At 58.0% G+C, this 23473-nt stretch overlaps 1 protein-coding gene across 1 annotated transcript in view; it reads right to left on the minus strand.

Annotated features, from left to right (window-relative positions):
- Nucleotides 1-420: 420 nt before the first annotated feature.
- LOC111146241 (Grid2 interacting protein) overlaps nucleotides 421-23473 on the minus strand; it is a 32317-nt gene continuing 9264 nt past the window's right edge. The window contains exons 3-22 of the mRNA XM_022501705.1: nucleotides 16331-16579; nucleotides 16005-16090; nucleotides 13421-13490; nucleotides 12680-12774; nucleotides 12224-12407; nucleotides 9340-9494; nucleotides 8288-8437; nucleotides 7923-8020; nucleotides 7643-7760; nucleotides 6523-6878; nucleotides 5745-6161; nucleotides 5128-5215; nucleotides 4251-4328; nucleotides 3526-3722; nucleotides 3027-3182; nucleotides 2800-2886; nucleotides 1767-1896; nucleotides 1570-1688; nucleotides 743-907; nucleotides 421-492 (exon numbers count right to left, since the gene is read on the minus strand). Coding sequence (XP_022357413.1) covers nucleotides 421-492; nucleotides 743-907; nucleotides 1570-1688; nucleotides 1767-1896; nucleotides 2800-2886; nucleotides 3027-3182; nucleotides 3526-3722; nucleotides 4251-4328; nucleotides 5128-5215; nucleotides 5745-6161; nucleotides 6523-6878; nucleotides 7643-7760; nucleotides 7923-8020; nucleotides 8288-8437; nucleotides 9340-9494; nucleotides 12224-12407; nucleotides 12680-12774; nucleotides 13421-13490; nucleotides 16005-16090; nucleotides 16331-16579 — 3070 coding nt within the window. The remainder of the gene's footprint in view (nucleotides 493-742; nucleotides 908-1569; nucleotides 1689-1766; nucleotides 1897-2799; nucleotides 2887-3026; nucleotides 3183-3525; nucleotides 3723-4250; nucleotides 4329-5127; nucleotides 5216-5744; nucleotides 6162-6522; nucleotides 6879-7642; nucleotides 7761-7922; nucleotides 8021-8287; nucleotides 8438-9339; nucleotides 9495-12223; nucleotides 12408-12679; nucleotides 12775-13420; nucleotides 13491-16004; nucleotides 16091-16330; nucleotides 16580-23473) is intronic.

Genomic DNA, 23473 nt, shown 5'->3' on the forward strand with positions numbered 1-23473 from the left:
CGCTGCCCCAGGGTGGGGGCCACCCCACAGTCCATTTGCGGGTTGCAGCCCTGTCACCCCTCCCTGGGACCAGCCAGAGTCCTGAGGGTGTGCACAGCCAGCACCTGCTCCAAGGCCCAGAGCAAGGCGGGGCAAAGCCAGGCCTTCCAGGGTGAGCACACCTGTGGGCAGCCAAGGTTCACACTTCTTGGGGGAGTTGGCACCTCCTCTCTGCCTCAAGCCCCCAGTGCTCCATTGGAGCCAGAGTCAGGGCCAAGGCCCACAGAGGGGCAGCCGGCGGACCCTGCACCTTCCCGGTGCCCAGAGCCTGACGGCTGAGGTAGCTGGAGCCACGGGGAGGCTGGGCCCTGTCTCCCACCAGGCCGCTCTGGGCTGCTCCAGGCCACTGGGATGGGCCTCAGGTAGGACAGGCTCTGCAGGTCACCAGGCCAGGGGTGAAACCATCCCCGAGCTGCGTGGGCCATCCCCAGCCTCCAGGTCACTGAGTGCTCGCTGGGGAGGAAGGGACACGTGGGGAGGGTCTGGTCAGTGGTCCCAGGAGTCCCTGACCCCATATTGCCTCATCTCCTCCCACCCGCCCCTCACCACCGCCCCAGAGAGCCAGGGAAGAGACCTGTCGGCCCCATGTGGGTCATGTCACACTTGCTGGAGGTCGCTTCCCGATCTGGGCTTCTTGGAGGCCCCGTATTTGACCTCTGGAGGGACTTCTCAGGGGCCCCTTGGGCCTCCCAACATGGCTCACCTCGAACTTGCTCATGAACTCTGCGAAGATGCCAAAGAAGGCCTCAGAGGTGGTGGCTTTGGAGTCCTCGCCGAAGAAGGCCAGCGCCCTGCCCAGCTCCTCCATGGCCTCGCGCTGCAGCCCATCCAGGGCCCGCAACACCGGCTGGGCCGTCTCTAGGAAGGACTGAGTGGCCTCCGTTAAGGAAACCGCTAGGCGCCCTCAGGTTCTCTAGCTGCCCAGCTCCCATCTGCCCCGTGCCCAGTGCTTGGCCGGGAACCAGGCCGTGTCCAGGGGCTCCAGTGCCTTGCATGCGGCCCTCTCAGCCACTCCCGAAGCCCGCCACACCCAGTGCAGCCCCAAGGCCATCCACTTGCCTTCTCTGTGGGGCAGTCCTCTCCCCACCCTGGACTCTTTTCAGATGCCATGACCCCCTCCTCCTCCAACAGCCACTTATAGTAGCCCCCTGGCACTCTCTCGGCTTTGAGCTCCCCCCTTTTTTTTTCCTGTAGCATTTGTCCCTAACTGTGCTCAGTGGCAACATGTCCCTCTCCTGACTGCCTCTGGGTGGCCAAGACCTGTATCTTGTGAACCAAACCTGGGCTCTACTGCCCACGAGGACAGATGGGGCAAGGCAGCAGGTTTTGGACAGTCAAGAAAGCTCCTCTTGAGTAACAGAGACTTGGTGTAAGTGCTTAGGTTCTAAATCACTAGGACAGACGCGCTCCCAGGACACATAGCAGCCTTGCTGGGACCCAGGGTCTGCAGTGGCTGCTGGAGCGACAGCCAGCTCTCCCTGGCTTCCCCAGGGTCCACCCTGGTGCGGGAACAGGCTGCTCACTGGATACCGTCATGACCACAGCAAACTTGTCCTCACTGGAGGAGCACATGCTCTGGCAAGCAGCCTGTATCTCACTGATGGTGCCATGGAGGTCAGCCAGATCACTGGTCAGGGCCCGTTGGTTCACTGCAGGGAAGGGAACAGAACCTCATGAGCGCTGACCTCCTAGCCCTTCCTCGCCCACTGCCCGACCGCTCGGCCTACCTTTGGCAGCCAGGGGCACAGTGGGCAGGTCCTGAGCAAAGCCCAGGAGTTCTGGAAAGTGCTGGCTCAGTGATTTGGCAAGGATGTGCAGGAAGGTGGACTTCCCGTCCACAGTCTTGGTGGAGTTCAGCTGCAAGTGATGCCCAACACACATCCTCCTCAAGGACCCCATCGGATTCCTGGTCGTGTGGGTCTGGGTACTCTTGGCCCCACATCTCCTGGACTGTGGCACTAATTCCTGGCCCTTGACACTCATCAACTCCAAAGTTTATATTACTCCTCACTGTGAAGCTCTGCTGGGATGCCCACAGGCCTCCCCAAGGTGTTCGGAGGTTCCCTGGCCCAGATCTTTGAAATGCTGCCCCCCACCCCCACCCAGGAACCAGGTCCATTGCCAACAGCTAGAGGAGGCCACCAGGTGTCCTGTCCCTGGGAACATGCCCTTGTTGGCAGATATAGTCCAAGATTTTTTAACTTCTAAGTGGCGGGGGCACCACTCACATATCTTCCCTCTTGTGGCATCTGGAACCATATGTGGCCCTTCTGTGCCTCAGACATCCTAAAACATTCATATCTACAAATGGAGTGTTTCTTCCTCCTTTTTAAAACAACTAACGGTACCCTGGGGAAAGGTCCCAGAAGCAGTGGGAAGGCTGGATATTCGAGCTGTCCTTGTTCAGATCCTAGGTTTTTTTTGGTGGGGGGGGGGCGGGTAGGACACCTTGGCAGTGGTGGTGGTATTAAGGGGCAGAACCTACCAGGCGGGATTCCCTCCTTCTTCCTGGAGTCTCCCCTCCTTGCCCCCCATACTCCCTTTTTCCAGATCCTGAGGCTTGGCTTGGAAAAGCCTCCCACCCACAACCTTTACTGCAGTTACATCCTGGCCTGCCCCAGCCAAATTTTCCTCCTGGGGAGGGGCCCTCTAGGGTCCTGATGTTCTCTCCTTTCCTCTGCCACAACTTGGGGTGGGCCTGCCTTCCCCAGCCGTGACAGTAGGACAATCTCATGGATTACTGCCAACTGGTCCCCTCACCTCTGTCAGGAAGTTGATCTTGAAGCCGGTGGTCTTGTTGGTTTTGGGCTGTCCGTCATTGAGATAGTTGCCCATGGCCAACACAAACTGTGGAAGGGAAGATGGGCAGGCTCTGCCCAGGTCCTCACCCCACCGCCCTGGAACCACTATCAGGATGGGTCTCCAGACTGGGAGCCCCAGGGGGCAGACAGTTAGGTGGGGTGGCCGGAGAGGGGGTGCGGCCTGACCTCCAAGATCTTGGCGAGCTTCCGGCTGTTCCTGAGCTCAAGGGAGGCCTGGCGCAAGCACTCCAGGCTGCCCCGGATCTCCTCCGTCTTCTCTTGCAGGGTGGCTTGGAAGTGCAGGCTTCGCAAGCGGGTTTTGTATTCGGGAACCGAGAGCATCTGTCACGAGGCAAGGCCAGGACTCACCCGCCCCACCAGGACACTCACCGCCCCACCGCAGCCTGGGGTGGGGGTCAGCTGGCTGCCCGGCATTCCCTCAAGAAAAATAAGCACAACCCCAATATAAGCACAAAAAAAGAAGCACAATCCCATCTACCTTGGGCCCCAGGTGGGAAGGAACTGGCCGTTAAAGGTGTAACAAGGGGACTCAGAGGCGCCAGCGCGGTGGCGGTAGGGGAGCGGGACTCACGCAGCCCCGGTGACCAGAAAGCCCTGACTGGAGGCGGCCGAGGCCGCCGGGCAGCACCCCCTGCCCCCCCGGCGGCCGTCGCGGCCGCAGCACCTGCAGGACGAATTGGTCGGGCTCGCTGAGGCGGCCGGGCGCCTCGCGGAAGGCCTGGTAGCGCTGCTCCTCGTCGGCGTCGGGCGCGAAGAGCAGCAGCTGCGCCAGGTGCGCGGGCTCCAGGCGCCGGGGCTCCATGCTCATGAGCACCTGCCGCAGCTCCGCCGGGCTCAGCTTCAGGTGAGCCAGCAGGATGGCTGCGGGCGGGGCCGCGAAGGGTGAGGCGGGGCGGGGCCAGGAGGACCGGGGGCGGGGCCCAGAAGTTCTCCAGGGATGACTGGGAGGAGCCTGGGAGGGGCAAGGAACCTGGGCGGGGCAGGAGCCTGCCCAGAGATGGAGAGGGTCCTTCCTCCGGTCGAATGAAGGTGAGGACAAGGTTCTCGAAGGGACAGACCTAGATACGGGTGGGGCTTGTGGGGGTGGAGCCGGAAACGAGGGAGGAGACCGCGAGAGGGAGAGCTAGGGACGGCTGGAGGCGTGGCCAGGACTCGGGAGCCGCTCACACGTGGGGGCGGGGGCAACGAGGGGGCGGGGCCAGTGAGGGCGGAGCCCAGACCGACACCAGCACCCAGGTGGGATCTAGAACCCGAGAAAGGGCCTTCACCCAGTCGGCATCGTCGGGGGCCCGCGGGGCCCAATCCACACACGTGGATTCAAAGCTCTGCGGCCCAGAGAGAGGGCCACCTCCTGTCCCCCACAACCCCTGGGACTCCTCAACCCCTCACAGGTGTTGTAGGCCTTCTTGTGAGACAGGATCTCCACCACCTCTTTTTTCCTGAAGGGCTCAGGCCCAGGCATTGGCTCTAGAACGGAATATGGTTTAATGAGAGGAGAACAGGCTGGTGGGAGGGCCCAGGGGGGTGTGGCCACACCCAGTAACCCAGACACCCGCTGACGTGGCCTTTAACGAATCAGCTCCAGGTGTCCCCAGTCCCCTCCTTCCTCAGTCTCCCACTCGGGACTCTCTGGCCCACACACTCAGCATGGTGTGTGCCTCTCCCCCATCCTCTTTCCCCTTGGCCCTTGGGGTTGAGCTGCCCAAGGAAGCTGAACCAACCACCTCTCCACCTTGCAGGTGCTTCCTGGATGGACAAAGGCCTTTCTCTTCCATCCTGCAACCACCTTCCACAAACAATATCCCTGCTGCCAGGAGCCCCACCCAACAGCTATAGGAAGATACCCAGAGAAGGGCAGGGGGACTTAGAGACTGGAAGGCACATCTAGTTGGCTCGATATGGATGCCTCCTGACCCCTTATTCTGACTGTGTGACTTTGAGTAAATTACCTAGCCTCTCTGTACCTCTTCATCAGGAAGTTAGGGTGATCATAGTCCCTACCTCGTAGAATGGTCACAGCATTAATTTAGAAACGGGGATGTCTGGCATTCTGTGAGCATGCGATAAATGCCAGCGACTATGACTATCTCCAGTTTCAGATGGGAGAAATGCTCTGAGAGGTTAAATAACTCGGGGACGCAGGAAGGAAATGGCAGGTAGGGCAGACCTCTGGGACTCTAAGCCCTGGGACGTAACAGAAGGCCGCAGGTGGGCTTACGCAGATGGCCTGGTGTGAGGGTTCCCCTAGGGCCCTCAGGCCACTCACTAGTAGGTTTCTGGGTGCCAAAATGGAGCTCCAAATCAAGATATTTCACCATGTCGCTCAGCTTGTCATAGTCAGAATCTTCCCCGAGCTGCAAGGTGGTAGAGTAGGGGGGAGGTTCAGGGGGAGGAGGAACACGAGCAGCTGGACTGCCATTCCCCACTGCCCCATCCTCTAAGAGCTGACCCAGGAGCGACAGAGGGAGATTCCCTCATCAGGCCCTGGGAGAACCCTGAGGCCCAGGAGACACTGCAGGAAAGGCTAAGTCACCCAAGTGATGAAGCAGCACACCGCCTGCTCGTGAGGTCAGTAACACACACCCCCGGAACACTCTCCATGCGGGAGACAGCAAGCTGAACTGCGGGGGGGGGATTGTTAAGGGACAACAAAGGGGCTGCAGCCAACCAAGGGGGCTTAAGGAGGTGGCTGAGAGGTCTGGCTCTGTCTTGAGGGTCCTTTGCCAGGGGTGAGTTCACCAGAGCTGCCCTGGGCTTCCGATGCTGGGGGAATGGCAGTAGGGAAGTGCCAGGGGCTAGACACTGGACAGGGTTTTGTCTTCAGTGCTGCGACCCAGGCCAGCCTCCCCTGTGGAGGGCACTCCCAAGCCCCAGGTCACCTACCTGACCCCAGATGGTGCCTTCCGAGTTCTCCACCTGCTCCCACCGCAGGCGCTTGACGCTCATGTGACTGGTTTCACTTCGCCGGTGGCCCAGGCCCCGGGACAGCATGGGGGGTGCACAGGGCACCGGTGGGGGCAGGGGTGGTGGGGGCGGTGGAGGGACAGGGTGGCTGAGTTGGGTGAGGGGCTTGGCCAGTGTCTGAGAAGGGCCCCGGGGACCATCAGGGGTGCGGGAGCTGGGCTTTGGGTCATGGAAGGGCAGAGGTGGTGGAGGCGGGGGGCTGAGTGGGGGTGGGGGGATGTGGTCGGAGATGGAGGAGTAGGTCAGGGAGCTGCCCTCCTCACTGCTGCTGATGCACTCACTAGCGCTGCTCCGCTCATTGGTCACAAAGCTTCCCTGGTCATCGTGGAAGCTCATCTGCCCGGGGCAGAGCAAGGTGAGGGAGGGTGGGCTAGCCTGGGGATAAGACAGGCTAGTCTAGTGGGTTAGCCTGAGGCTGTGGGTAGGATGGCCTGGGAGAAGGAATGGGGTAACCTGAGGCAAGGAATATGGGGGAGACTTGAGTGAGGGGTTTATAGCTGAGTCAAAGGGTGGGATAGCTCAGCCAGTGAGTGGGGTAGCCTGGGACAGATTCTAGGCTGGACTGGGGCAAGGAGAGGAGTAGCCTGGGGGGCGATCCCAATGGCAAGAGGTCTCTTGCAGGAGCCCTGTCCCCTTTACAGGCCCCCCATGTCACACCTGGGTCCCCGTCTCTCCACATGGGCTGGCAAGTGCTTACCTCCTCATAATCATTCTCAGGGCTCAGGAAGTCATCCACGACAGTGACCCGGGGGCCCAGCTGCTCACTCAGCACATCCAGGAAGCGGTCAGTATCCCGGCTTTGCACAGGGCGGGAGAAGGTGAAGAGCTTCCTACGGCTGGGCGGGCGGGCAGGGTCCGGGCTTGGGGGGCTGTCGGAGCGGATGGGCCCAGGGTCTGGCTGTGGGGAGGGTGCCCTGCTGCTGTCCAGGCTGGCGTAGGGGTGGGACTCAGAGCTGCTGGGGGAGGCCAGGCCCCCTGAACACAGTGGGTAGTAGCAGGGGGAGGGCAGGAGTCGCTCGCTGGGCCATGAGATGCTGGACAGGGTCCTGGGCCCTGGGGTGGGGAATCAAGTGTGAGGACCCCTCTCCAGTCAGTACCTGCATTCCAGGTGCAGGCTGAAGGGGAGGGTCCTGGGGCAGGTTGGCTCTGTGTCCCGGGGCACCTTCACTTCCCCCTCTGGACACAGCACAAGAAGACCCTAGATGACCCTGCCCACCCCCAGGCCCTTCCCTGAGGGAAATCAAAGGTAAGAGTATGTGAGGGGGAACACTACTTAGCCCCAGGACAGGCCAGACCCCCACTCATCTTGGAAGGGACCTCAAGGATTCCCCCTGGGACCAACTAAACACAACTGAAAGGGCAGAAGGGCCTTCTCCAGGCCCCAGATCAAGGATCACGAGGCCCCTCCCACACCAAACAGGCCCGTGGCTGCCAGGAACATCACCCAGGGGTCCTGCCTTCTGAACGGCAGAGAAACCATCTTCCCAGTTGTGCCATTCACGGAGCAATGCATGCACTTAACAGTTTATCCAACAGCCACAAGCTCTTTTGTGGCTCCTTTGGGGAGGATCTCCACTTTTCTAAATCTACAGTAGGGGTAAGGATCAGAGAAGGTGTGGGAAAGCCTGTGATGACCTTGACCTCAAGAAAGCTTTGCCATGGAAGGCTGCTGAGGTGCCTCACACCTCAGTCATGTGTTCATGGACCAAAGGGGAGGCTCCAAGGATGTGCCCCAGATGGGGGCAACACCCATACAGACAGCCCAGAGGCCAGAGGTCAGTGCTGCTTCCAGGAGCCAGAATTGGCTGAGCCCCTACCTGCTGGGCCTGCCGGGCTGGGCACTGGTGGGGAGGCACGGGATCTGGACGTGGTCCCCACCTTCCCTTTGAAGCTGCTGTTCAGCCGGGACTCGAGCTCTGCATAGACGGCTGACATCTTCAGGGAGAGGAGGCCAGGGTGAGTCCAGCCCACCGTCACCTCCCCCATGAGGCCCTCCTGTGGCCTCGGAGGCCAGGCCTGGGTGATCTGGGAGGCAGGGATCTGCCCCAGCCTCAGGAGCCACATGAACCCCCAGGAGGACAGGCAGTGGGGTCTCACCATCTTAGGGTTGGGGGTCTCAGGGAGGGACGTGCCATCGCCCGCCTGGCGCTCGCCTGGAATTAGAGGAAGAGGCATCTCGGGGCAGTCGCCGGGACCTGCCAGGGAATCAGGGAGGGTGGAGTCCACCATGGAGAGGTCTAGTGATCCCTCTGAGCTCTTAAGGTTTGGGTTCCAGCCCAGACCCTGTGGGCAGCCATCAAGAAAGGACCAGCCAGCCCTGGAGCCCCGGGAGGGCCATCCCTCAGCCCTCCTCAACCTGTTCTCGGGGATCTCTCATCTCACCCACCCCATTCTGCAGATGGGAAAACCGAGCACTGTTGGCTCCCTCACACCCAGTCCCGCCTTTCGGTCCAGAGCCTCACCGCAACTGAGGCTGGCCTCCAGGCCCTGGGACCGGAGGCTGCGGCGGCACATGGACGAAGCCCTCAGTGAGCTGCGCCGCTGCAGCTCAGGCACCGGCTCGGGCTCCGGCTCTAGCTCCGGCTCCAGGTCCAGCTCGGGCTCTGGCTCTGCTGGGCGACACGAACAGGAGATGGGCCCTTTGTCCTCTCAGCCAGGAGATGGGCCCTTTGTCCTCTCAGCCAGCCAAAGTGCCTCCAAACACAGGAGGTGGAGGCAGTCACTGTCTGTACCAATCGGTGGCCCCAGGCCCTGCTTGGCACGTGGGCTGAGATGGAAGATTCCAGGTCTAGGCAAATGTATGGAATAGCTTTGCCCAGTCCATACTCTGAGCCTCTTGCTAAAATCCTCGAGCCTCCCCCAGCAAACCATGGGTGTCCAGGACCAGGGACAGCAGGCAGCCGAGGGCCAGAACGCAGGTCATCTGTAGGCTGTGACGTCACTGTGTGACATAGAGCGCCTAGAACAAGTGCTGGGTTCGGCACGCTTCCAATTCCTGTGGCCTCAGTGGTGAAATGCATGGTTTTATGGGCACATGGGGCCCGTGCTAAGAGGTGCGCGGCAGCGGGAAGCGGAGGCCTCACGTGGCCCTGCAGACCTTAGTGTGCATTTGTGTGCACCAAAGCCCATCAGCCAGGTGCGACCTGACTGTGTCTTTGCTCTCCAGTTCAACAAATGGCAACCATGTGAATTTCTCGATCTGCGACATGTTTTGTGGCGTGCAGTGCACACCCACTGAGGTCACTCCCATTTTGTGGGTGTGAAGCCTGGGATTTTGGGCAGAGAGGTGGGGTGTCTAAAGTCTGAGGTAATGTGGGAGATAGATGCTGCTTGAGCATCAGGCAGGGAAGGTATGGCTGTGGGGCCAAGCGTGTGACTGGCCTGGGTGCACCTGGCATGTGTCTGCAGGCCTCGGGGCGCATCTGTCCATGGGAGAGGCCCGGGTCGTCTGTCATCTGAGAATGGGTGCCTGACCCTTCAGAGGGTGGGCTGGGCAGGGCGGGAGGCTGCTTACCTGTCATGGCCGTGTAGCCCAGGAAGCACGCGATTTTCTCCTGGCAGAGTTCCTGCTCCTCGTAAGTCAGCAGCTGGTAGATGAACTGCCAGAGAACTTGCTTGGCCGGCGTGTCCAGCACCGGGTAGATGTCCACGATGAGGGTGTCAATGTTCCTGGGGGAGGGTGCAGGAGCAAGGGGTTCATGACTCAAGTGCTCGCCATGGGGGCAGGGGGAGATGGACAAGGGGGCACTTCAAGGTGCCAGAACCCACCCGTGCAGAGACAGAGAAGTGGGGAAGTTAGGAAGGCAGGCCCTGGAGACGGGCTCCCCTCGCACCAGATTCAAATCCTGGCTCTGCCACTTACAGACCAAGTGACCTTTCTCAAGTTACGTAATTCCCCCATGCCTCAGTTTCCTCTTCAGTAAAGTGTGGGTAAAAATTGAATCTACCTCACAGAGATGCTGTACGATGAAAACACACAGAGTGTATTGGGTAACCAACTCACTCTGGCAGGGACTGGCAAATGATGGCCTGCAGCCCAAAATCTGGCCCACCTTCTGTTTTTGTAAAAAAAAAAAGAAAGAAAGAAAGAAAAAAAAAGTTTTATTGGAACAGCTACAACTGTGTGTTTACATATGTCTATGGCTGTTTTCGATCTACAACAGCAGGGTTGAATCGTTTCTATGGAGACTATCTGAGCTACAAAGCCATTTACTATGTGGTCCTTCATAGAAATAGTTTGCTGATCCTTGCATTATATGGGAAAATAAAACTGAGTCCGCACATAACACCACACATAAGGATGAACTCTAGGTGGATATAAAAACAAAGTATGAGAAATACAATTGTAAAATTAAGAGAAGACAGTATAAGGAGAATGTCTTTTGGCCTAGGGGTAGGGAAGGGGCTCTTAAAATTTTAAGAGCCAAAGTCACAAGGCCTGAAATGTATTGAATTTGATTTTACAAAAGCGAGAATATCTGTTCAAAAACCCCCAACTTGGATACATGGATATTAGATGTAACAGAAGTAATAACAAGTAACAAATGGGAGATGTTTACAGTGTTTGAAATCAACAAGGACTCGGTCTCTAAAATATACAAGGAACTCCTGCAAATCAACAACGATAAAAAGGCCAGTAAAACAAAAATGGGCAAAGGGTCTAAACAGGTAATCTATAGATAAAGAAACAAAAAAGGCTGAAAGGGATATTCAAAGATGTTTAAAACTGTCCTTTCAAAACTGCAAATAAAATAAATGTCACTTTATGCCTAAAAGACTAGCATGAGTAGAAACCTGGATGGTGCCAAATGTTGGTGAGGACATGGGGATGAGGTGCCCAGGAGCACTGCAGGTGAGAGACAGCAGTGCTCTGGGAAACAGTCTGGGACGACCTGGTCACATTAGGTAAGCAAATACCTTACTAGCCAGCAATGCTGCTCTTAGATATAAATTCCAAATGAATCGTATATAGCATCATGTGGAAATGTGTGCAATGATGTTCACCACTGCTATCAAGATGGAAGAGAGGGGTGACAAACTGGTGTCTGTCCTGGCAGGTAAGTAGATCAGACCCGGACCCATGAGCCACAGGAATTTGGCTGCAGTTATAATCAATGTATTACATGTACACAGAGCAACACGGCCAGATCTGAACACAGAGGGCTTGGTGAAAAAAACAAAACAAAACACACAAAACACCACACCCAAGAATGCACACAGGATAGCCACAAAGGCAATGTACACCAAAAATACAGCCCATGGCGGGGCGCCTGGCTGGCTCTGTTGGAAGAGCATCCGACTCTCAATCTTGGGGTTGTGAGTTTGAGCCCCATGTTGGGGATAGAGATAAATAAGTAAAACTTAAAAGAATACAGCCTACAAAACAGCAGTGCCCACACTTCAAGAACACATCAGACAAAAGGATGCCTGTTAAACTCATCAGACTGGGTGGCCATGGGAAGGGACGGACGCAGAAGAGGGAGTGGAGCTAAAAGGGAATGAAAGGTGGAAACAAGGCAAGTGTCCATCACGGATAAATGGACAGGCAACATGTGGTCTAGCCACACAATGGAATGTTATTTGGCCATGAAAAAAGGAATAAGTAGATGCTAGAACTTGGACGAACATCGAAAACATGATGTTGGGGGAAAGAAGCCAGACATAAAAGCCCACATACTGTAGGGTCCTATTTATATGAAAGCCCAGAATAGGGAAAGCCACCTAGACACTAAAGTAGATTCGTGGTTGTTCAGGGGGTGGGGTGGCGTGCGGAGGAGGGGGAAGGGACGGAAGAGGAGGGGGTGACATTGAAGAGGTGCAGGGGGTTTCTTTTTGAGTGAAAATGTTTTAAAACCGAATGTGGTGATGGGTACACGGATTTGTCCATTAAAATCCGGTGCATTGTACAGTTGAATGAGTAAATTGTAGGGTGTGTGACTTATACCTTAATAAAGCTGTTTAAACAAAAAAAGAAAAGGGCACGGATGGGTGAGGTGTTTGCACGGACCATGACAATGACCCTATGGACGAAAGAGTGCGACAGACACAGGCTGATGGTACAAAAGGAAGACACCGAACCAATCCCAACAGGCCTGGCTGGCTGGTGGCAAACACCCACAGGTGAGTCCTGTGACCTTTCCACAAATGTTTCGAAGGTCACTGCTTCACTTGACTGAGGCTGGGTCATGTGGCTGGGAGGTTTCAGAGTCAGGGTTTATGGAAGGGCCCTTTGATTGCCCACCACCCAGGGGCCCCTGGGACCAACGGCTGCTTTCTTTGGGTCTCTCCCAGGAGAAGGGGGCTCGGGAGACACAGGCAGGGAGACCCGGATGGTGAGTCTGGGCAGGATTTGGGGTCCACCCAGGGCAGCTCCCCCACCACCACCCTGGCCCAGCCACCTGTGCTGGAAGAAGCTCTCCAGGGCCCGGCAGATCCCATAGCGCTCGGGAGGCGTGAGGAGGTGCTCCAGCTGCTGGCTGAAAGTCCTCCCCTGCACCCGGATGCTGGAGGGCAGGATCTCTGCTACCCACTGCAAGGAGGTGAGCGCCGAGGATGGGTTGGGGGAATCCAAGGAATCGGAGTCTGTCGGGGCCACAGGCAGGAGAGGTGCGGGTGACCCAGCGTCCCTGGACCAGAGGCGGTTTCTCTCCCAGTGGGAGCTGGGGATGGGGACAGAGGGACAGCCCCAGGCAGGGCCCTGAGGCTGCCCCATTGGAATCTACAGCACCACCTGGGGAGGAAAGCTGCAGGTTTGGGGGAAAAGCAGAGTCCTCTGCAGACTTGTAAGTCCCACACGTAGAGGCCCTGGCAGGGGCTCTGTGGGCCACGAAGCCAAGTGGCCATGGGTGTCTCACCGCTGGCAAATGGGACGAGCCCCTCCTCCACCACCAGTGTGGGCATCGCGCCACTGCCTTGAAGCATGGACACCACCTTGTCATGGGAGCAGTTCCTGCCAAGAAGAGATGAGCCTGGGAGGGCTTGACCAGGATGAGCAAGGGCCACGGCCACCCACCAGATCTCCCTGTCCTGCCTGTAGAGGCCACTCAGCAATGCACAGCTGGGCCAGGACTGGAAGCCATTCTCCTGCTCATTTATCTCCTCTGCAGGAGACCCTCCAGACCCAGGACAACCTGGACACTTCTGGATGCACAAGGGTGGTGATCATGTCACCCCAGGCAGGATTCCCCTTCAAGGGCAAGACACTCATGGTCCATTTAATTCTGTGTCCCCTGGGCACCGGGCTGGCTCAGCCAGCAGCGCCTGTGACTCTGGATCTTGGGGTTGTAAGTCCAAGCCCCACATTGGGTGTAGAGATTACTTAAAAATAAAATCTCTAAAAACAGAAACGAAACAGCAACAAGGAACAACCCCTCTGTGTCCCTTGCATGGAGCTGGGGTATTTTCCGGTTGGAAAGATAAACTGACATTCTATCTAGTCTGAAGGGACAGAGTCAAGAGTTCCCAAAGGAAGAGGGGCAGACCCTGGGGACAAACTGGTCACAGGCAATCAGGACCATGGCCTCAGTGTCCCAAGAGCCAGGGGTTCTCAGAGGATGATTTGTCACCAAGCTTTGATGTCCCCAACAGCCTCTGACCTCATGTCCAGTCCATTGAGGAAGAGGATCCGGTCTCCTGACTTGAGGGATGCATTGTCAGCCGGGCTCCCTGGGAGCAAGAAGAGAGAGTGTGCTGGTCAGCTGGACGGGGCTGTGCTCTGTGAACCCATTTTACAGGTGCCAAATGGAACGAGTGGCAAAGGAGAGCCAAATGCAGCCCAGCAGACCCCACATTAAAACCAGCACCCCTCTGCTCTCAGCTGCTCGGAGTGGGGAATGAGCCCCTGGGTGGGGGTAGGAGAGTTTGGGGCTCAGCGTGGACCACAGGTCAGCCTTGAGCTATTGGAAAAGGGGGAAAAATAAAGAAGGTCTTGGGAGTCATATTTCTGTAGCATCCATACACCTGCTGAGAAGCCCCCTCTGTACTGTTCTCTGCCCCGCACGGAATGGTTACCATCATAGATTCTCTGTGCCTTTGTCATGGGCAGAAAATGCACCTGCCTACAGGAAGGGAGCTTCCTCCCCCAGGCTGGGAAACATGGTATATTAATCGTGCTTGTTTGTTTCTGTGTTTCCTGAGGCTTTGGCATCTCGGGTTGTTGCTGACCCTGGAAACACTGCCCTTCCGTAGCTGGCCAGTCCCTACCTGATAAATTACTGGCTTAGAAGAGAGCCTCTTGTATGCAAACCGACCAGTACAGAGCCCACACCCAGTGCCCTTCCCCAATGGGCTCTCACACCTCAGGCCACCATAGTGCCCTGCCCTAATCTTCCAGAGCCAGGCACCTGCTGACTCCCTGGGGACAGTTATGCCTCAGAGCCTGCTCCGGCTAGGCCTGTACATGCTTTCGCCTGCCTGGCCTCATCCTTCCCTTCCCCCGTGTGGTCCTGCATGGTGTGGCCACGTCCCCTCCTCTTGGGAGCTGTGGGGACAAACTGTTTTTCCATTGGCCATCACTTCCTGATCTGTTGACCTCACCATACTTGAATAATAGTAAGACCTGTGTTTTTATACTTTTTTTTTCTTTTTGCCTCTTTTATCAGATGTTCCTCTAAATTTGATTGGAAATCAAGTGGGGGAAGTGACAAATGCCTAAAGAAAAGGTAGTCTCAGATTGTGAGGGGCTCTCTCATGAGGTTCTGGGGACTGTCAGGGTGGGGGGGGGTGGAGGGGGAGGGATGCTCAGGGAAGACCTGCTGGGGAAGTGGCGTCCTTCCTCCGGGACTGAAGAGGCAGGGAGGGGAGAGGTGATGATGGTGATGGATCCAACCTGACCTGTCTGGAAGCTTGGGCCAAGCTGGGGTGGGAGGACCAGAGGGGTTGTAGCTGGGGATTCAAGATTACTGGGTCAGGAGTCAGGAGACCCAAGGTTCTGGTCCTTGCTTTGCCAGAGCCTCTAAAGGCCTCAGTTTCCCCATCTGTAAAAGCTCTCACTGAAGCGTCCTATGGCTTCCTATGACAAGGAAGCCATGAGGTTACCAGCCTGGAGGTTGGGTTGGGGAGAATAGCACCCCTGGGTCTTAAACATGGCCCCAGGCAAAGTATGCCTGGCTGCAACCCACATGGGGGTGGGGGGAGGTGGGTGGTGCTGGTGGTGGCACAGTTGGAAGAGACAAAGGGGAGAGATGATGTATTTCTAGAGGACCAGCCATGTGCCTCTTCCTTGCAACACTGTGTCAACGATTTAGTAACACCAAATCTGAGGAGAACTGTGACATGTCAGTCATCAGGATTTGGTGTCAAAATGATCTGATGGCTGGACAATGATGCAAACTCACTAAGGCACTTTCCTGGGGATCAGAAGTTGTCCAACCCACAAATCCCTGCACTACAGGTGTGAGATGAGGAAAGGTAGAAAGGACTCAGTGTCAGACAGACACAGATGGGGATGTGTCACTAGGAGCATCATTCCCAGGTGCTGGGAGGGTATGGATACAGGACAGAGAGAGCAGGTGACCCAGCCCTGTGGGGTGATAACTGGGAGGGAGAGTTCAGTTTAGCACCAGGAGACATTTCTGCACCGCAGAGACCTTCCACAATGGGATGTGCTGTCTCGGGAAGAAAGGAGTTTCTCCCCAGTCTCCCCCCACCTGCCCTGGAGAGGCAGGAAGGAAGAATTCCTGCATCAAGAAGGCTCTGCTTTCTTTAAGATGTCACCATTCCAGGAGAAAAAAGAGGCAGGCTCGGTGGGAGCAGGAGCAAGGTCCAGACTGGGGGTAGGGGACCAGATAGTAGGCAGAGGCCCTGAGGGCCTAATGGGTCTCTGAGTCTGGCCTGCCCAGAAAGGGTCAAGTTCACAGTGGGCACTCCAAACCGGGCAGGCTGACTGGGTGCAGACTGGGCAGGCGTCAGATGTGTGCAGGTTACCCCAGTGTCTGCGGCAGTGGCCCCCAGCCCTCCCCGCTGGACACAGAAAACGTCTGGATGGAGAACTTGGCTTTCTTGGCTCAAAGGTGACCCTGAACTTGGAGGGAGTTTGCCCCAACTCGGATGGTCCCTCTGGGATACTTAAAGGACATGAGCTATATGAGGTTAGAACTTGGAGGCAGAAGCGAGGGGGGTACTTAGTATGGGCCTAAGAGGGTCCTTCATCCCATCCTGGACAACTCGCCCACCCCTCACCAGGCAGGACAGACTCGATCCAGACAGGCCCGTGACCGCGCAGCGTGAAGCCGAAGCTCTTGTTGCCCTTGTAGACTCGTACTGTCCTGGGGAGAAAGAAGGGGCGGGGTGGGGGGCTGGCAGGGTGCCCTGTCCTGGGGAGAGGGAGGCTGGGGGTGGGGCGTAGGGGATAGAGAAGTCCCGTGCCCTGCTCCCCTTAATTTCTCCTGACCCCCATCCCCACGCCCAAGTGTCCCACGCCCCAATCTCGCGCCCTCTGCCCAGATCTGCATCCCAGCCCACCGACTAGGAGGCATCCGCGGCCCGTGCCCGCGCGTCCCGGGTACCTGCGCGTGCCCCCTGGGCCCGCACGGCCGCCCAGCAGAGAGGCAGCCTTGCGCGGTGGCGGCTCGTCCGGGCGGCGCGGGGCCGCGCTGGCGCGAGTGGACACCAGGAGGCGCTCCGGCCGCTCCTCGCTGCGGCTCCGGCGCAGCCCCTGCGCGCCTTGCGCCCGCCGAGCGCGGCACAACTTGCCCAGCAGACCCTGTGACACCACTTCGTCGAAGCGCGCCCGGTGCTTCTTGGGGATGAAGATCCTGCGGGCGAGGACCGCAGAGTCGGGGCGCGCCCCCAGACCGCGCCCCGATCGTGCCAAACCGCTGCCTAAAGCCTCCTTCTCGTGGGCGCCGCCCTAGACTCTCCCGCCCCTACACGGGGGTTACAGGGGAATCAGCAGCCGGCACCCCAGTCTCCCTCTCGGTGCTGGGACTTGCGCCCCAACCAGCCTGGGCCACACCAGGACCTCGCGCCCAGCTCTCCACCTCGGGAAAGTCACAATGGGACCGTCTCCATTACTGTGGCCTTGGGGGACCTCGGTGTCCCTAAAGCCCTTTCGTGGACCTGTTCCTCCTCCTGCCTCCGTCTTCCCATTTCTGGCCTCTCCCCTACGCCCTCATTTCATGTCCTTGCACCTGCCACGCCAGACCCCAGCCAGGTATCCGCCACCACCTGCCTTCTTACCTGATTCCATGCAGCTCTGCTGGAGGAAACCGAAGCCACACTCTGGCCGGAGTCAGACTTCCCCCAGACCCTCATCACACTCCTGGCCTTCCTGCTTGCGTCTCTGGCCGGCCCTTTCTACAGCTGCCGCCTCAGAATTTGCCAGGACGGCCACAACCAGTCCTACCTCTTACATTCTTGCCGGGCACACTCTCTCTGCTTCCTAGCTACATGGGGATGGACCTTCAACACCCAACACTGGCCTTCCTTCTGTTCAATCCCACATGCTTCAGTAAGGCCCTGCTGTCCGTGCCGGCCAGGCACTTGGGTTCAAAGCTTAAGGCACTGCGGTTCCTACTCTCAGGAACCTGGAAGTGGTGAGAGGCAGTGGGGAGGCGTGGGTGGACGCTGTATGGGGTCTACACCCTGGCATGAGTCCCTGGAACCTGTGAGTGTCTCCTGCGAGGAGGGAAGCTCTCTGAGGGCTAGGGCTGTAGCTTGGCTGGGAGCCACAGTGACAGCTCAGGATTTGGCACAGGGAAGGGACTCAGTGACTCAGTAAACAGGGGGCCCACCAGCAGCACAGCCATAGCTCCCAGTAATGGCAGCCGTTAACAACCTGGTGGAACCCCCTGTCCATGGCAAAGGATCTGGGGGCTCAGAGAAGACCTGTAACTTTCCAGGCTGACACAGCTGGCCCTTGGCACAGCTTGAACAGAAGGCCAGTCTCTGACCCTCAGCATCGTGGCAGGACTCTGCCAAGGGCCTCGGAAGCTCTGGTGGCTAGTGAGGCCTCCCTGGCCACATCCCAACATTCCCTTCCCTGTCCTTTGTATGAGGAGGCACTGCCAAGGCCATGGTGGGGAAGAGGGAGGAAGACGGTAACAGTGGCTCTGCAACCAGCTGAAATACACCCCCTCTGCGGTCATCCAGTGGCCCCCAGTCAGTTTCTGACCTCTACGGTAAGATTAATAAGACCAGGCAGGCAGAATAAGCTGCCTGGTGGGAAGGAAGGGAAGTGGGTCCTCCAGGAGGAGGGGGCATCAGGGTTGACCCTGCTGAGCTCTGCTCCAGATTTGAATGTTCCAGGCAACCAGGAGACCAAAATAAGAGGCCTGCTCAACTTTTCCAGGACATTCTGGCCCGATGCTCATCCTTGCCCACCCACAGAGATTGCGGAAAATCTAGAGCCTCGGTCTCATTGCCCAGATGGTCACTCAAGGTCTCTGGAGCCTGACACCTCCTTCTGCCTGACCTGCACATTCCCCACACTGTCCCAGACCCACCACCCATGCCTCTCGCTCAGACAAAGGAGGGATGACAAGCCGGAAATTGGCCACCTCACAATCTGGGCTGCAGTCCCAGGCTCCAGTAGGCCCTATGTCCAGCCTGGGCAGGGGCCTGGTGACCATCCCAGCTCCATCCTCCAGCAGCAATTAGAAACGGTCTGCCCCTCCCCACTCCTTCTGCCCGGGATGGTAACCATGGTGAGTCACCAGCTGCCCAGGTGGGAGAAGATTGGTGGCCTTTTCTCTGCTTGGTGTCCTTGGGACTGCGCCAGATGCCCTTTCTGGCTTGCACTGGCCCTCCATGCAGCTCAGTCTGGCCGGGCACCCCAGGCCTGGGTCTGCCCTCAATCCACTGACCCTGTAGAGCCAGGCACAATGGGGCCTCACGGACCACTGTGGCAGATCACTAGTCCTCTGACCATGACAGCATGGCTGCCCAGGACTCCCAGGTCCCTGCTATGCCAACAGGCTTCTCTGAGACCACAGGACTCTTCCCTGGCCACCCAGCCACGGTTCAGTCAGTCATTTCGGTGCCCTCTGCCTGGGGGGGGTCAGGAGTAAATCCGTGTCCAGATTGTCCTAGGGGTGGCCCTAGGGTCCTCTCTCTCTACCACATTCCCTGCCTAGGCTCTCTGGCCAGGTCCCTGGACCTGCCCAGTTGTAGGAAGGGAAGAGGAGGGCTTTTCAGTCCCAGCCCTTGGTCCCCCCTCCGTCTCCCATCCTGACCCCCAGGGGCGCGTGCAGGTTCCAGGCATCCAACAGGGGGAACTAGCCCCCTTGTGCCGGGTGGGTGTCCATCTCAGTGCCCCAGCCCCACCCCTTCTCAGGCCGCCCGAGACGGGTCCGCCGCGCCTAGGGGTGCACAGTTCCCGGGGGCGCGGGGCGCGGTGGGGAAACTACCGAAAGTGCCGAGAGAAGCCCTGGTCCTTCCCCATCTGGAGCCGGCGACGGCGGCGTGGCAGGTGCCGACAGGTAGGGGTGGCGGAGCCCGCGAGGAGAGCGAGGGCGCCGCGACTCCACGAGCCTCTGCCGGGCAAGCGCACTCGGCCCCTCCCGAGCCGGCCAGGCCCGCTGCCCCGCGCCCGCCCCCTCGGGTGGCCCCGCCCCGCCCCGCCCCGCCCCCAAGGGGGATCCTGCTGCTTGCTGGGGTTGGGGGGACCGGGGTTTGGGAGGGGCGGTTCAGGGCTGTCAACGCTGCTTCCTCTTGGCTCCCTCCATCAGTCCCTCCCCAGGTGTCTCACTTGCAACCTCCCGAGGCCGGGGCTCCCAGGTCACCTGCACCGTGGCGGGTCCCCGGCCCCTGGCTGCTGCGAGGCTGAACCCCAAGGGTTCGGAAGAAGCACCGAATTTCTTTTGTAGAGCGTGGGAAGGCTTTCCGGAGGGCGTGGCCTTTGTGCTAGGTTTCAGGGAGTGGGTCAGGGAGGGGAAGCCCCCCTCCCCTACCCAGGGGGAAGCGCTAATCAGGAAGCCGGTGGAGGGAGGCCTTGAATGACATTGCCAGATGCTGAGACTAAACTTAGTGTGGGGGGGGGCGGTCCTAAGGATTTAAGGAGAGGAGGAGGGACCCCAGAGATTTTAGTGCACCAGGGGAGTGGGAGAGGCTGGGAGGTGAACAGGGAGGGTATGGGGTGGGATAGAAACACAGAGGAAGATGTATGAGATTTGGTGAGTGAGTGAGTGAGTGAGTGGAAATGAGGAGGGACAGCCAGGCTGGGGCAACTCCCAAATGTGTGTGTGGTGAGGGGACAGAGGGTCTCCTACTGGGAGAGAGCTAGGAGGAGAAGAGGGGGATGACAAGTAAAGGAGTCTGGACCCTTCCTCTGGCTCTGGGTCTGCTACTACTCGTAGAAGTCAGAGCGGGAGCAGACCGCAGGGAACCCACCGCCTTGTCATTTTCTCGCTGCTCCAGTCCCGCTTGTCTGCGGGAAAGGGCATATAGATACGGGGGAGCTAGCCCAGGACATCCTGAGCAGGGGGTCCTTTGGGAACATCAGCACCAGGCTCTCTCCTCTCCAGGTGTTGGCCGGGACCCAGACAGACAGGACCTGCAGAGGCAGAAAATCCTGGGACTCTCCCTCTGTCTCAGTCACTGGCAGAAAGGGACATATGACATGGTTCTGCCTCCAGGTTCCTGAAGTCAGTCAGACCACGCTGCCCAGCACACCTCAGCCCTGGTTCCTGGCCCCAGCGAGGCCACCAACCTCCCCTGATCATCCTGGGCTACTTTTGTCTCCAGCAGCAGCAGCAAGCCCAAGCCAGAACTCACCGCCGCATGCTCCCATGCTGAGTCCTCAGCCCCGCCAGGAAGAGAAATGCCTGAAAACCGCTACAGTGACTACAGCTCCCTGACATCCTCAGGGCCACAGACATCCCATCATGACCGAGCCATCTCCGGAAGTTGGGTTCTGGGTGCAATGGCCCGGCATCCAGAACCAGGCCAGCCCAAAGGTTATGAAGGCTGTCCACCTCGCTGGGGGCAGAGGAGGTGTGAGCAGGGAGGAAACGCTCATGGCTGAATCCGGACAGAGGCAGAAGTGCACACACTGCCTTGGGGCTCGGTGTCCTTGTCATCCCCTATCCCTGTCCCTGTCTGTCCACACCGTACCTGGACCCCTCGGTCCCAGCACCCCAACACGCAGGGAAGGCATCAGAAGGGGAGAGCAGCTTGTGCATCAGATAGCCCAAGACAACATGGGGGGGGGTAGGGTAGGGGTCAAGTGACAGCTGGAGTTTGCTCAAGTGCCCGCCCCTGCTAGAGGGGGCTACTAAAGGCCAGTCACTCTGGACCAGAAACTCTCAGTTAGGGATTTTGCCCCCTCCTCAGGGGACATTTGCATTATCTGGAGACAGTTTCGGTGGTCACAAAATGACAATTAAGATGGGGAATGTGCTACCAGGATCTAGTGCTGCTGAATATCCTAAAAGACACAGGGCAGCCCCCAACCACAGAGGGTTATTGGGCCCCAAATGTCAAAAGTGCCACAGCTGAGAGATGTGCTCTAGGAAGAAAGAGACCTTCCCTAGGGGAAGCCCCCATGAACTGAGAACATACCACATCCCGTCATTTCATAGATTTCTCCCGATCTCTTTGTATTACAGTGTCTCCGACACTGGTCCCCAAAGCAGAGGAGGATGGAGGGGGTACAGGTGTTCCCTCGCACGCTCCCCCCAGATTATCAGCTAATATCTTTTCTGCTTCCAGTTGGCAAGGTCCATTTCGGAGATTTCCTCCCAAGAACCCTGCTGGGAACACATAAGCATGACCAACCCCATCTTACAGATGGACTGTAGAGGTCAATGAACCTGCTCAAGGTTGCACAGTCCGTGAGTGGACCTGGGGGGTCCAAGGGAGGTCTGTGGGGATTCCACACCCCAGCTCCCTCCAGCACTGTCCCAGCGCTTCCTTCTCCCACCTGCCGGCCCCTCCCTCCCCTTCCAGGTTTCCTGAACCACCCCTTATTCCCCCTACAGACCACACAGCTACCTTTGCTTTCCTGCTCCCTCCTAACTACGTCACACTTCCCAAGCTGCCTGGACTGGCCTGTCCTAATTAGAAAGTCATTTTATCACTTCATCAAACTGGGATCCCTTCGGGGATAGACCCAAATTAAGCTCTGAGCTGCAGGGTAAAGTGCCGTCATGGGGAAAGATGAGACCCTTTGCTTCCATTATCACCACTGACCCAAATCTTATGCTCACGGCAGCACCATCCAGGAAAACCTTTTTGATGATGGGCATATTCTAAACGTGCACTGTCCTGCATGGTGGCCACGAGTCACACATGGCTAGCGAGACTGAGAAGCTGAATTTCCAATTTTATTTAGGATTCATCAAATTTAATTTTAAAAAAGCCACACGTGGCTACTATGCTTCATGGTCTCACTGCTCCTTCTCCTTTCTCCGCAAGCTTTCTGATTTGGCCACTGGGACCACCTCTCAGAGATCACACAGTGACTTGGGTGGATTCCAGCCTCTGCCAATCTCTCTCTCTCTCTCTCTCTCTCTCTCCCTCTCACACACACACACACACACACACACACACACACTGCTTCACCTACTGTTTGCGCTCACGGTGTAATGTAAACCCTGTCTCTCCTCAATGGGCCATTCTAAGACCACAACTGTCACTCTTTGTGGCCACCCATCCTAGGCAAGGTGGTTTACAGCCCAGTACTGTTGAGTACTCAGTGTTGGGTACTGAGTGGCCCCACTCTTATTGTGGCATCGTCCACTTCTGTGGCTAGATGTCTGGCCCTGATGAACTCTTCTTAGCGTCTGTCTTTCCACCCCCATAGGACACACTGCCAGACTCTAAGATTCATTGAGCCACAGCAGTGGCACCTGCTGCCTCCTCCAGGGAGCCCACCCTGATTGCCCCCCTGCTGAGTTGGCCCTGGGCAGCTGGCACTCAGGTCTCAGAATCACAGATGACTGTATCTGTGACTCCTCCCTGCCCCTTGAGAGCTCTCCAATAGAAGGTTCTGCATGGGGATCGCTATTGCAACCCTGGAACCCAGCATGTGGGCTGCCAGACCCTGGGGGTGGGGGTGGGGAGATGGAGTGGAAGGAAGTGGGGGTTGGGGTGGCTGAAGCCCCACTGCCAAGCTACCCCTCTCCCTGCAGAGCCCAGATGGGCACTGCCCCCTCCTCCAGCCTCCGCCCCACTTGTCCAGTCGTACTTGACATGCACTGACAATAGAGGTTGCTGTTTCATCCTCCCCAGCAGTGCCCCGGGGATGCTGCGGGGACCGAGCAGCCCGGGCAGCCCGAGGTGGCCAGGATTCCCGCTTCCTAGGCTCCAAATCCAGCACGCCAAAGGGGACGCCTCCCCCACCCTGGCTCTTCCTGACCCACTGCCGGTGGTCGCTTGGGGACAAACTGCAGAGAGGAAAGCAGGCGTGGCGAGGCAGACAGGCTATCCGGAGAAGCAGAGGCGACACAGACGGAAGCCAGGGCAGCTCCGAAGGGAGATGAGGAGGACGGAGAGGACCTCCAGCTGAGACTGGCTGCTAGCAGCCTTGCGACACGCACGTGCCAACTTCCCAGGGGACAGCCAGCTGCTGCCGGTATCCCTGGCCCAGCCCTGGTAGTGGGGGGCTGCCCATCCATCACCTCCCTAGGGAGCCCTCATCGCCAGTGCATCATCTCCACTGCAAATTAGGCTGGAGAAATAACTTTTTTTTTCTCTCTCTGGATTTTCCT

Source organism: Enhydra lutris, unplaced genomic scaffold, assembly GCF_002288905.1.
Source record: "Enhydra lutris kenyoni isolate GAN:26980312 unplaced genomic scaffold, ASM228890v2 scaffoldscaffold13, whole genome shotgun sequence".
Lineage (NCBI taxonomy): Eukaryota > Metazoa > Chordata > Mammalia > Carnivora > Mustelidae > Enhydra > Enhydra lutris.